Raw genomic sequence first — 14,385 nt, forward strand, 5'->3', positions numbered from 1 at the left:
GGGAATAAAACTGAGGTTCTGTGAAATTCCTCCCACTGATACCCAACAAACAAACATACACAGCAATTCCTTATAGAAGTACAAATGAAGTAGCCTTGGATAGGCAGTCACCTAGCCAGATCACATATGTCCCTCTTTTCTCCACGTCATACCCCAAGTGTGGTCGAGAATGTTCTGCCTAACAGACCTGGTTTAACAGGCTTAAAGGCATACAAGCCAGGATTAGAACCCACACTTTCTGTTCTCCTTCTGCAACAAAGTGCTAAATGACTGTGAAGAGTTCCCAAGGATTCTCTCTCACAGCCTCTGCTGCTGGGCACACCTGGCCCACGGGGAAGAAACTGACAAAGAGCTGTGGCTCTATCACCAAACAAGACAATCTCCATTTCCTTATGTTCATCTGCTCCTAAGGATATTACTGCTGGTGACTGGTTAATTTGGAGCTCTAGAGGAAAGAGATACAGCTCAAACAATATCAAACCAATATGAGAAACTCCATGAAACAGGTTAGGGTGGCTGGTGATGCAAGAGCTTAGTAACCCTCATGGCACCATAAGGGGCGTGATGGCCCAGTTGGATAGCTTGGTTCAATGCCAAGTTCAAAAGAAATACTAACTTACAGATCACAGTGCCTTCTTCGAAGTGATCCTCAAGAGAATATATATTATGTATGTCATGGTAAAGACTAGTCCTAGTCTAGCTCTAAGTTCTCGTCTGTGTGCATGGACAAATCCCCCAGAAGAATTAGCACTGCATCTGAAGACAGTACTCAGGAAGTGCTAGAACTTACCGAGAGCCCAGAGTACATCCTCAATCCCCTTGGCCTCCTCTGAGCTTTGTGGACATATTCCAACCCAAAAGGAAACCCTAAGAAACTCCACCACCAGAAATCACCTCCAAGTATCTCCAGTTTATGGGACAAAAAAAAAAAAAATGTGGTGCCTTTTGACACCTAGAATAACATTATTAGATTGACAGCTGCACTCTGCAACTGACAAGCTAAGTGATACGAGGCAAAGCATTTAGACTTTGTGTGTCTTGGGTCCATCATCTATAAAACAGATGTAATACTTGCAGACGGTTTATGAATATTCAATCAGAAAATGTAGAATGGCAATGTATGTGAGTGCGCTAGGAAAGCTAAACACGTACAAAACCCATGCGAGCCATGCCCAGTGTCTCCTGCGGGCCACCCTTTGCTACGCCGGTATAATGGAGCCACTGTGGAGGCTGTCCTTCAGCACTTGTCACTTCAGAGTAAATACACACAATGGGCTTTGCATTACAGAGTTCGGGCAGTGCCTAGACCAAGAATGGCTTCTGGCTCTTCAAGAAGGTAAGGTATAGTCTGCACTCCTCAGGAAGCAGGGCCAGTCAGAAATGGCTGGGAAGCTGACAAAGGCAAATCTCCAACATCAGGGCAAGTTGCGTGTCCCGGATTAAATGGAACCCAACGAAGCTACAGAAGAGTGTATTTTCCAAAATGAGCACTCTGGAAGAAAGGTACTCAGAGAAGGGCAAAAGAAGAAATACAAACAGTAAATCTATGGGGGCTACTCAATATTAACAATAATTAAAAGAATGTGAATTAATATCAAGTAACAATTTGCACACCGATTGTCAAAAGGCTTCAAAATAATAATACCTAGTATTTAATAGGAAAGCCAGAACTCTCAGACTGCTGGTGAGTTTATCAATGGGTAGACCTTTCCTGCAGTACAATTTGGGACTACATATCAAAAGCCTCAAAACTGTACATCTCCTTTAACTCAGCCAATTTGCCTCTAAGAATTTATTCGAACAACTGGGGCCTCTGGGTGGCTCAGTCGGTTAAGCGTCCATCTTCGGCTCAGGTCATGATCTCACGGTTCACAAACTCAGGCCCCTGCTTCAGATTCTGGGTCTCCCTCTCTCTCTGCCCCTCCCCCACTCACACACAGTCTTTCTCCATCAAAAATAAACATTGGGGCGCCTGGGTGGCTTAGTCGGTTAAGCATCCGACTTTCACTTAGGTCATGATCTCGCGGTTCGTGTGTTCGAGCCCCGTGTCGGGCTCTGTGCTGCCAGCTCAGAGCCTGGAGCCTATTTCAGAGTCTGTGTCTCCCTCTCTCTCTAACCCTCCCCTGTTCACGCTGTCTCTCTCTCTCTCTCTCTCTCCTAGAAATAAATTAATAAAAAAATAAAAATAAACATCAAAATTTTTTAAAAATTTATTCTAATAACCAGAGATGTGCAACAGAAGATTTCCAGAATCGACCCAATAAAGTATTACTTACAATATTAAACAAAGGGAACCAGCTAAAAATGCTCAGTAATAAGAGACTGATAAAAATTCTAGTTTTTCTTTTAAAAAATAAAGTGGAATCTTGGGTGGGAAGAGACCATTATATGATGCTGAAGATTTTTACTACAAAACAGAGTGTTTCCATTAATTAAAAAAAAAGCAAAAGGTAACTATAACACTACGTAGATAATTATAGATCAGTTTGGTGGGAAGGAACCCCTGAGCCTCTGATGACGTGTTTGCAGGTAACTGGAAAGGCGTGTATCAAGCCCCGCCCCCCACGGTTGCCGGTGGGTGGCAGGGTCCGGGGTGACACACTACAAGGTGGGAACCTTGTGCTTTTCCGTATTTTCCATCACGAATAACAACTACACAGATAATCAGGAGAAAACAATAAACTGTACAGCTTTCTATAGGACACCGTCACTCTGTCTGAACAGTTCACCCCCTCCCCACCCACCGCACACCCCCCCCCCACCCCGGGCAGGTCCCCCATGGATAAAACACAAGGATGATTCTGTTTCCATCTTCTCTTTATCTCTAGGCAGCAAAATGCCTTCAAGTTGAATGGTCGCCTCCTACCCTTTCTCTCCTCTGACGGAACACACAAACCAATTTAAGGATCACAAATAAATGTGACCTTCCCAAATTGCTAAAGGTAATCTCCATACTTTGCCAAGCCACCCCACCACCCAACTCCTGTATCTTTGCTCGCCCTGCCAAAGAACTGTTTCCCTAGAAGGACTCACAGAATACAGAGTCTAAAAACGCATGTCAATGCATCTTTAAGATGCTGTCCTTTAAGGATATAAAATTATGCTAAGGAATCAAATATGCCAGAAAACACTGAAATAATGACCCATGAAAGGGGCTGCATGAGGTGCGTGGCTGAAGCAGCCCGTGCCCTGCCGACCGTCACTTTCTCCATTAATTATGACTCTCTGCCTTCAAGGCATGGGCTGGACTTGCTACAGACAGGAAGCTGAAGGCTTCCCAGTGACACCTATCCCGCGAGTACAGTTAATTTTACATGCAGTACTCGGCAAGTATGAGGGGTCCCTCGAGGCATAATCATCAATGGGAAAATGACAGCAGCGCTCCCCATCACAAAAATCCTCAGGTGAAAAACAAGTTTCCATCTCATGAAAAAACTGGCATGAGATCAAGGACCCGGGAACTATGATTTCCGAGGCTCCAGTAGTGGCTGGGAGGACAGTGCAGACAGGCGAGAGGGAGAAGACATGGGGGCGGGGAGGACAGGGAGAAGGAAGGGGCCCCGCGACTGTGACACACGTCAGCAAGATTCCATCCCCCGGGAAGAGGACCGGAGGTCCGAGAGTCCAGTTCCTTCACAAAGTCACAGTCCCAGCAGAGCCAGGATTAAGAGGCAAAAACTCAGATCGTGTGTCTCTGAGAAGGGCTCCTTACAGAAGAGGGAATCAATCATTTCAAACGCAGAAATGGACTTTCTGCGTTGCATGGATTTTGGTTTTAGGTCCCTTATCATATCAGCCTTGAGAGACACAAAATTTGTCCGAAGGGGTAATTTCCCTTTCGTATTCGAGTCTCCCCCATGGAGCCTGATGCACAGCCTCTACTGGACCCACGTATCCCGGCACCTGAGGAGACACTGTGGTGAAAGGCTGTGTAATTCGTCCATGAAAGGGTGTCTTCCCAGGCACATCATAAAGTCCTGAAATTATAACTGTTATCTTTACTTTTTCTACCATCTCCCTAAACTTCAACTGTTGTACTATGCAGATGGTAGGTATTTAATAGATATTTGGGTGGATGCGTGGACGGATGGACGGACAAAACAGGGGATAAAGCAGCCTGGGGACACTGCAGCATAAACAGTGAAAAATGAACAGGTCAGAGAGATGTACGTGGCACATCTTGATTCTCCAGCCACGAGAGGACCCAGCCTCACCCAGAGTTGCCAGCTTTACTCATGAAGGCCCCCAAGCCTCAAACTGGGCATTCATTTCACTCACACTATGAGACAGCAGGGATTAAACCATTCTTCCCAATTAAAAGGATATTATGACACATGCTTAGTTTTTATACACATTCCCCTACAAAGCTCAAATCCAAAGGGTTGCTTGTGTGTGTGTGTGTGTGTGTGTGTGTGTGTTAGTGTGTGTGTGTGTGTGTGTGTGTGTGTGTGCGTGCATTCAGGAAGGGAAGGGAAAACGCTCATAGGGTGTGATTATACCATAAGAAGGGAGAGAAAAAAAAGTAACTTGAGACCTGGTATCAGAAGGAGGTATATTCAGGTTGGCAGCATTCATTGCCCTCTGTAAGCTAGGACTGATGTGGTTGCGTGCTGTAGAGACCTGGCTTGCTGGAGGTGAACTGGGTCCCAGTCGCTGAACCATCATGGCACTGCTGGTGACCACTAGATTGTTGCAGCTGCCTTTTCCAATGGACTTGCACTGAGGCCCAAAGCCAAGAGCCCCTAAAAACAAATGAATCAGGTTAGCTTTCATGTCCCTTACATCAGAAATCAGTCAATACACACACGTGCACACTTACATTGGGACTCCTGTTTTAAGACAGTCCTTGGATCATCCTTTTGCTCATTTTTCAGATTAGTGATACCAAAAGCATTCTGTATTTCTAATTAAGAAGCCACTGCTAGATAAAAACTCTACAATAAAAATCACCACTGATACAAACATGGGCTTACATGTTGCTCCTTCAATGTAGAAGTACCCTTACTCAGAGTCATATTCTATCATGTCCTTACCTAAACAGTTGGGGTGGTAAGTAGATGGGAATACTTATATCTAGAAGTTTCTCCTAGAATAGCCAATGTTTTGGATCACCCATTGAGGAAAGTTGACACTACTGAACAAAACATATTTAACTGATTTACTTCCTTTCAGTTCTGGCCTTCTAAAACATCTCTTTGAAGGGATATAGTCTGGCTGTGTCTTTCCAATTCTGATTTCTCTTCTTCATCCCAATGCATTGCCATTGGACATATATCCAATTTAAAAAAGTATCAGGACAAAAGAGTCGTAAATAAAACACTCATTCTAAAAACAGAATGCTAACCAAATCCAACATAGAGTTCTCATTTCATTAGTAACAATCTTCAAATGCAGCAAAATTTGGGACATACCCCAAGGAGAGAGGGAAAAAAAAAAATGAAGCCCACAAAAATGTGTGTCATGATGGAAAAGTGAGAAGCACAGAGGAGAAAGTCAAACACCACCATGACTCATTTATAAAAATAATAATAATAATCGTGGTTGGATCATTCTAGACATTCTTTTCACATGGATGTACTTTTTCGAACATTTTTTTGCAAACTACCTGGTCAAGTCTCAGTGACTGTACACTTTGTTCCCATTTCAAACAAAAATAAATATGATGTCAGATTTTAACAAATCAGACTCTAAAACTTTTCTCACCAAATTCCCCGTATTTCTCGTTGATCTATTTGGGATCAAAGTAAGTAGAAAATCATTATGGTAACTTTCCTTAGCCTAAGGGACATCATTTCCTATTTCGTTTTCCAGAAATTAAGTCAACAGCCAGAAAATGACTTTGTCATCTTTTGTAACATTCTCTTCTAAGAGCCCACAAAACTAAAGGATAAACAAGACCTCGGGGCAACAACCATACTCTCATCAATGAAACCGCATCTCAAAAATGCTCACAGAATCACAGTGTTTTTAGCTGGCAGGAGTCTGTTTTTAGTCCAGCCCTCTGGGAAATCCCAGTGGTAATTCGCTTGCTCAAAGGCCACACAGGGATTTCATGACCAAGCAGAAACGGATTCCAGTATGGTGTATTTTCATGGCACCTGTGAGCTTAAGTTTTGGTACTGGATGCTTAGTTTTCTCCTTGGATATCTGCCAAGACCATTAGCGCCAACAGAAATTTCTGTGATTTTTTTTTTTTCAGACACATAAACCAGACCCTTTCTCTCTACCTCATCCACTGCTGCTTATACCTGATATATCTTCTTGTGCCTTGAGAGACCAATCATAGATAGTCTCTCTACTTTCGTAACTTGTAGAACACTGTGCCCTCAGGTCCCCATCTTGACACCAAAAGTAGTGGATATGTTTTCATGCAATGATCATAAACTTAGTATCTTTATAATTTCCAACAGGCTATGTGCCATTTGCTTTTCAAACTCTCTTTTTACCTTGGAAAGAGGCAATGGGATGGTTCGTGGCCTAGCCCAGTGCGTTAAGACACTTGAAATGTCTCCCCAGGTTCCATCACTATGAACCACTGTTACTAAAAGCAACATCAGATGTCAGGTATTCGGTCAAATTCAATGTCATACAGTGTCTGATTCCTTCTCAATAAAAAGGTACTAATACCTACCTTTAAAACAGAGACATATTAACAGGTGGAACAGCACAACCAAGAAATACTACCTGAAGACAAAGGATGTTGATATGTTCTTTCATCAAAGCCAAGACGCCATATATTTTAAGGCATAGTATTCTTCTATAGGAGGTAAGAACACACTGCCAGAGAAACTACTGCATGGTATCGAGACTTCAGAGATATTCAGATGTGGAAATACGTACACCTTAGAACCAATGAATATGAATATGATCGCTGAAAAACTTTCATTTCACCCTTGTCTTGTTCATGCTCCCCTCTCTGCCTGGCACACCCTTCCGCTAACTCATCTACCTAGGGAGCGCCTCTCCATCTTCACCACCTCAACTCAAAGGTCACCTCCTCTCTCCCTCTGACTCCCCCACTGTCCATTGGGCAGATGCGACCAATTCTTCTTTTCCTTCCCCCGCCACCTCTCATAACACACCTGCCTCAGCACCTTTCGGAAACTGTAATGTTTACATGCCTGTCACCTCCTCCTCTTTTATATCTCATGGCTTTTTAAAGACAAAGACCTTGTGTGAGGCAGTTCTGCTTCCGCGACACCTAGTGAAGGGCCTGGACAACAGTAGTTGTCCATACCGAAGTCTGTCACCGAAGTTAAGAAGGAAGGAAGGAAGGTGGATACGGGGAACAGGGTAGTGGTTCTGGGGCAGGGGCAGTGAAGGGGACGTACAGTTCCAGCGATAAAATAAGTAGGTCACGGGCATGTCATGTACAACATGGTGACAACATGCAGCATGTTAAGAACACTGCAGTGCATATTTGAAAGCTATTAAGGGGTAAGTCTTAAAGGCCCTCATCACAAGGAAAAAAACAAAAGAAAAAGAATGTGTGTAACTACGTGCGGATGGTAACTGGACTTCCTAAGGGGATCATTTCACGGTGTGTGTAAATACTGAATCACTGTGAGGCACACCTGAAACTAATATAGTGTTACATGTCAATTACACCTCAATGAATAAAAATTTTGATGAATGAATGAAAATAAAAGACAGTTGCACATGAATATTAAATACTCACACATTATTTCCACTGAAACCCTCCTGGTTTTCAAAAACAAACTCCAACTAAGTCAATCCCTTTGATGCTTCTCCACAGTACTGCCAACTAGATCTGAGTCGAAGATGAAGCCAGTGGGAATCAGAATTATAATTAAGTCAACAGAATTCTACACCGGTCAAGGCTGCCTTTGTAATGCTCTACCCTGGCTTCACACGTTCAGACCATCTGCCCACTCTGTAATACCTCCCTTTCCCAGTGTCCCAGTGTCCCCATCATTGTTACTACACCACCTTCTTCTCCCAAGTTCACTGGGCACCTTGGACCTCATCTAACCACAGAGGAATGACAGCTTCTGAAAGCATGAGGGTGAACAGAAGTGTATCGGAAACAGGTCATGTTTGTGGCACAGCTGTGAGAATGTTCTGGAAACACTCTCACGCGTGGAGGCAAGTAATACTTGGACCAAGACCCACAGCGCTCAATGCAACCATCCAACTCTAATGTTGTTTTCAGGGTGCCCAATGGAATGACCATCCCCAGACTGCTCAGAACCACACTGTGCCCTGGGGTGGGCTCTGGAGCCAGCCAGACTTGGGATCATCCTTCTCCACCCCTGCTGGTCATGTGACTCGGGCCATGGCTATAGCATTTGTGTGCCTTATCCCTATGTCTTCTCATCTGTACAACAGGAATAAAAACAGCACTACCTCACAGGGTTGCAGTGCATCTAGCACCGGTGACGCACATTTTCCAGCACATAGTAGGGAGTCAGTGGACGTCACCTGCCACTGTCACTACTGCTATTATTGTTCATGCCTCACACTGCTTTTTTTGTTCCATTCTCTTTCTTGAAGAAGAAAGTGCTTCCTTCTAATTCCTTGAGTGAAACAAGATAGTTAATGACGCTATTTAATTCTCTACCCACTTCCAATATTCTCTCTGCTTTGAGGCTGGAGCCAACTTTTTAAAAACCAGGTGTCACTGCAGATAGAAGAGAAGTTTGCAACTGGCCAAGTTTGAATGTTCCTTGGCTTGTCACTCCCTGAAAACAAACCACACAACTTTCTGTCTCCCAGATGTGCCAACTCCTTGTGTGCTGGTTTTCGTTTTTGAAATACTGCTTATTTTTAGAGACTGCATGATGTTTCTTAAAAAATGTGTTTACTGCTCAAGGAAGGATCCGAGTAGATGGCATTCTGAATACTGCATGCCTTCTAGCCAAAATCACTGCGTGCTGCTGGGGAGTGCAGAAGTACTGCATTTTTGAGTCTCGGAACTGAGAAGTCATCTGCGCAGGGCCATGTTTTTAATTAACATCTTTGTTAGTTGAAGGGTTCTCTTGAAGTCCAACAGTTGATTGTGTCGCAATTACCCCTGCTGAGGCTACATCCCTCAGAAGGATTTAGGTTTACTCACTGGGTCCTCTAGAAATGACTGAGCTATGGAGGGGGATGGAAACAGCACATATGTGGGAGGGTCTTAGGGGGAGGTACCCACGGTGGTTTTGGTTGTTATTGTTCCTTTGACTGACGCTTACTGACTGCCTAAGCCAGGGAGCTCTTGGAGAATGATGGACAGAGGGTTGGCCTCCATGAAGCCCTCATTCTGGCTACAGAGACGAATACCCAACCAACTATCCCTTATGGAAGAGGTGATCCCTGCTTCTAGGCTGGATCATATGAAATGTCTCTCTTTATAGGTCAAACACTATCAAATGTAGACAATTTCTATATGGTTCAACCTAACGTAAATGCAGGGTGTTGGGGTGTTACGGAAACAGAAATAGTAATAGACATCAGGATCTGAGTCTTGCCTCCCCAACCCAGTGGCTGTGTGACACGGGGCAAGTATCTAATGTCTCTGGGCTTCAATGTCCTATTCCCTAAAATGGGGGCAGTAAAGGGGTAAGTATGTATTACTATGTGCCTTCCCATCTCTAGGGATCAGGGTTTCCTTCCCAGCCTTTCACTTTACAACATTTCAAAATCATAGAAAAGTTGCAAGAGTACAATAAACTGTTTTGTCTACTGATAAACTGTATTTACTGCTTTATCCACCAGCTCTCTATGTAAACTGTTATTATTATTAATTTGTTGAGCCATTTAAAAACAAGTTATAGATTTTGTCCTTCACCCCTAAATACACAAAACCACAGCATAATCATCAAATTCAAGACAGTTGGCAATGACATAATATTACCATGAAATTTATCATTTATATTCAAATATAACCAATTATCCCAATAATACCCTTCAGAGCAACTGTTTTCCAATCCAGGATCATGCATTTCAAGGAAAGGTTTTGAAACTCATGCTGAGGTAGGTTAGTAAATCACTGCATATCAGGGCCCTGAAGGCAGACCAAAAAAGTGGAAAAATGGAGGAAAAAAAAAACAACATGTGCCAATTAATAGCACGAAGCACAACAGTTAGTATGGTGAGCACCCCAGCTCCACCATGGACTGCCTGTGTGACCTTAGACAACTTATTTAACCTCTCTGTGCCTCACTGTCCTGATCTCTAAAATGGGACTAATACGAGTACACACCTCACTGAGTTGTTTTAAGGATTAAAATATCTACAACAGGTCATATATTTAGGGCTTGGCACTTCATAAGTATACTGTATTTATTAAAGAACTTGTCTCTCTGATATCGTTTTTAGAACCTCTCCTCTGGGGAGAGACAAAGACCACAGACTGGCACCCCCCTTTCCAACACAGTAGGCTCCTCCTGCTGTGGATGGGCCCAGACTTCTTTCATTCACACTCCTCCTGAAAACTGGAAATAAGAAATGCCTGCATAGAAAGCATACTTCACTTGCCATGCAGTGTAGTGACAATGTAGAGCTTATATGTGACACGTAGTGCACGAGCCCTAATACAACGAGGCGTGGGTAAAGGGCGACCACCACCAAATGATGAGAATCAGAACCACATAACTGGCTTTCTACTCAGGGGCAATGCATCTGAAGCTAGCAAATGTTACGAATTGTCAAAACTGCACGAAACCCTACGGGACGCAAGGAATACTGGACGTAGAGTCCCGCCTCCACGGAGCTTTCCATCTGTCCAGACAAGACGGTCTCACCTGGGAACAATCAGATAATGAGACTGGACTGGGTAGGATTAAGTAGGAAGCTGAATTTCAGAGACAGGAGGTTCAGAGGAGGGAGAGCTCTTTGTGTGTCAGACAATTCATCGAAGAAGAGTAATTTTAACCACGAAGGCATTTCCCAAAGGTCTTCAGGAAAGCCCAAGGGTATTCAATGGTAACAAATACAGCAAGGTCATGGAGAGATCCACAGTCAAAGAGCTTTGGAAAACCCTCATATGACGAAGTTAAACGTATCTATTACAGACCCTTTACTTTTACAGCTTTTAAAAATGCACATGAACATAATAAAAATCCCAGAGGAGCAAATAATGGGAAGGGCGAGCCCACAGACCAGGGGTCACTCAAGCGTAGTCATGGAAACAGCAGGAGCGGGCACGGCAGGCACTGGGGCGAACGGAAGGAGGCAGGGCTGCCTGTAGGAGGAGGCTCTGTCTGAGCAGGACAACGGGAGGAGACGGACTCGGGACTGCTCTGTCACCGGCAGAAACTGCTCGAACAACTGGCCAGTACGTATTCACCAACGGCTCCAAACCCAGCTGCATATCATGGTTCCTGGGGAAGCTCTTCAGAATCGCAGATTCACAGGCTCCCCCTCCAACCAAGGAGGCCAGAAGATACTGGTGCAATCGGCCAGCCGACAGGCACCTGGACCCGGTGCCGTGGTGGTGGCGCGCCCCCTGGAAGCCTGGTCTGCCCGAGAGTCATGGAGGGGCGGGGGGGGGGGGCCTCAGGGACAAAGCTGGAGGCACCCATGAACCAGAAGCCGCCCACACGCTGGTCAACGACGGAAGTAAGAAGGCGCCGCTCATGGAAGCAAGAGTAAGGAGGAGGCTTTCAGAATTGGTTGACAAAGATTCAGGAGATGGAGTTTAAAAAGGAGGTGGGAACCACCTAAAGACTATTTTGGGGAGCTCCGCTCCCGACTGAGGTACTTCATCCCACCCAACAAACAGGCCAAACCTGCATCCAGATTAACAAGGATTCCCACGAGGGCAGGCGTTTCTCCACCACCCCACCCTCAGGCGGGCAGCTGGTATCTACCCAGCTTACCCCACAAAGAATATAACTTTCACACCAACACTCTTTGTCAGCATTCAGGAATGTCGGCCCCCAACTACGGAATCACTAGCATTACTCACTGCATTTGATCCCTGCATTAAATGGGATCGTATTTATACCCCGAGAGATTAAAAACTATCATATTCCTTTCTGCACCACTCAGTGGCCTGGATTCCTAGACACAAAGCCTCGGTCTTGCTCCCCACCCCCAGGCACTCCTGATAAGACGTTATGAATACACAGCTCCGAACCACCTCATAAAGATGTAAAGATACGTTAAACAACATTCCCCAAGTTTATATTCTAAAGTCCCATCAGTCAGCTATTGTACATCAATTATCAACTAATTAGTACAGAGTGCTTATGCTGACCCTCTGTTCTCCCTTGTAATGATTTGCCAAGTTAACTGAAAGCTGCTATGCTCCGCAGAGACTCTGACTTTAGCAAGAGTGTTAAATAAAGTTCACCAACAATTAGCCTAGAAAACCAAAGAGGAAATGTAAGCACATTTTACTGCTTTTCCCTCGACAAATTTTCTCACAACCCCATGGGAAGAAAGGAGATATATTTGTTAAATAAGCAAATGATTACTCTGAAAGATAGAAATACCGGCGCAGGCACAGTTTGGGAATGTACTGCGCAGGGATCAGGTGTTTATTTCCCGCGTCCCCAAGCCGCGCTACAGCCCATACTCCAGGGAGGGCGGGTCCGCAGAGGAGCGAGACGGTTCTTGCCTACGATCTAATGTAACGGGCTTTGACCATGGGAGTAATCTGTGAAAATAGAGTTCAAGATGAAACAATTATACTGACTCTATGAAGAGAGGACTTCCATAAACAGTGAAAGCCTGGGGGCAAAGCAGGGAGGGTGCAGACTTTAATGGGAGGAATCTGCCTCTGTGTTCCCGGGCAGGTCGCATTTATTAAGCGCTATCTGTGGGCTTGGGGCCGTGCCGCACGAATGGAGTCCTAGTGTGGGTTTACCCCTCACAGAGCATCTGACCAGCTGGAGAGAGTTGTAACCAATGCGTGAAATAATTAGGAAACACGCCATCTTAAACTGGTTGCCATCATGCTGAGTGCATAAAGGGTCCAAACAAGAAACACATCTGCATAAACTGGAGGGGGCGTGGTGGAGGGGGTTAGGCTTGGTCTCAGCCTCCTGATGCTGGAGGAGCGAGGGTAGCACAAAGAGCAGGGCGGGCCACATGGAAGAGGGAAAGTGGTGTGGAAGCAGCAAGGCCAAGCAGCAAAGAACGGAAATCCCAGGGCCAGCTGTGTGACATTGGGCAAGCTCCTTAAACTCTCTGTGCCTCTGTTTCCTAATCTGGAAAATGAGGATGGTACGTGTACCTACCTTCATAAGGCTGTCCGCAGAACTAATAAGTCAATGTGTGCAAAACACTTAGAATAGTGCCCAGCACACAGGAAGAACTCTATAAGCCGCAGGAATTCACATTCTTATTAAACTATTATCAGGTGATATGGGACCTCCTAGGCCAGCCCCCTGTCCCCCTCAAGAAAGCTGTAGTAAGTATTTGGGCACACCTGTGAGGTGACGAGGGACTATGAGGGGACGGTCACCCTAACTCTTTCTGGCACATATGCAAACAGAGGAAAGACTGAAGACGAGAAGCCAAGCTAGGAGACTGTGGCTAAGATCCCAGGGTGCAGTGATGAGGCCTGGGACAGGTCGGGCAGAAGCAGACACACAGTAACCCCCAATGACCTTAGAAAGAAAACAACAAACAAAAAAGAATGTTGTTGAAGGGCCTATGAGAAGTACCAGATTACAAAGCCTTCTTCAAAAATCAAGATCACGTTCTCCCTGAGCTGTTTCCATCCCCACCCCCACCCCAAGTCTACCGGAAGCAAAGATGGAATGGGAAATAAAGGTGCCTACTGGTGAGACCCCTCCCTGTCTGGACCAATGGCTGGGACCCCTCTGTCAGAGAGCAGGCACCCCCGCGTGTTTGTTGGATGAATGGATGAAGAATGAGACCTTCAGGGCAACCCATCAGGCAAGGAGAGTTCAAACCACAAATGTAGTTGAGAAGCTCACACACTTAAATGTATCATAACATGGAAGAAAGACACCAATCCCTGGTGAACACAACTGTTGTTATGCCCTTGCTTCTCAAGTACCGAACAGCTGTGAATATTACTAGTTTGCCTCCCTTTCTCCACACTCCCTACACACACACACACACACACACACACACACACACACACACACACTCACACACTCAACATGAAGGGAGCGTAGTCTAAGTCACTCAATATAAATCAATAGAACTTTTCTTTTCTGCATCTAAGAGCTGGTTCAGAGGCAAAAATCCCATTCAGTCCTTCATATTAGAGATAACTTCTTAGTTCTAACAGGCAAGGCTAACACAGTCACCATGAAAAGCTGCCAGGCTTTCTCTGTTTTCCCCTCAAACCATAATTCCTCAGAACTGTCCAAAGAGAGGCATACTCTACCGCAAATGTTTTCTGTTACAGATGCTACTTGGACCTGCAAGTCCAGATGGGGTGCCCAGAAGCATCAGGTC

The 14,385-nt window shown here is 44.9% G+C and overlaps 1 protein-coding gene across 1 annotated transcript in view; it reads right to left on the reverse strand.

Annotated features, from left to right (window-relative positions):
- GLIS3 (GLIS family zinc finger 3) overlaps positions 1 to 14,385 on the reverse strand; it is a 443,619-nt gene that overhangs the window by 292,772 nt on the left and 136,462 nt on the right. The window contains exon 3 of the mRNA XM_039230793.1: positions 4,535 to 4,742. Coding sequence (XP_039086724.1) covers positions 4,535 to 4,742 — 208 coding nt within the window. The remainder of the gene's footprint in view (positions 1 to 4,534; positions 4,743 to 14,385) is intronic.

Source organism: Hyaena hyaena, unplaced genomic scaffold, assembly GCF_003009895.1.
Source record: "Hyaena hyaena isolate Hyena2069 unplaced genomic scaffold, ASM300989v1 scaffold_51, whole genome shotgun sequence".
NCBI classification, from domain to species: Eukaryota; Metazoa; Chordata; class Mammalia; order Carnivora; family Hyaenidae; genus Hyaena; species Hyaena hyaena.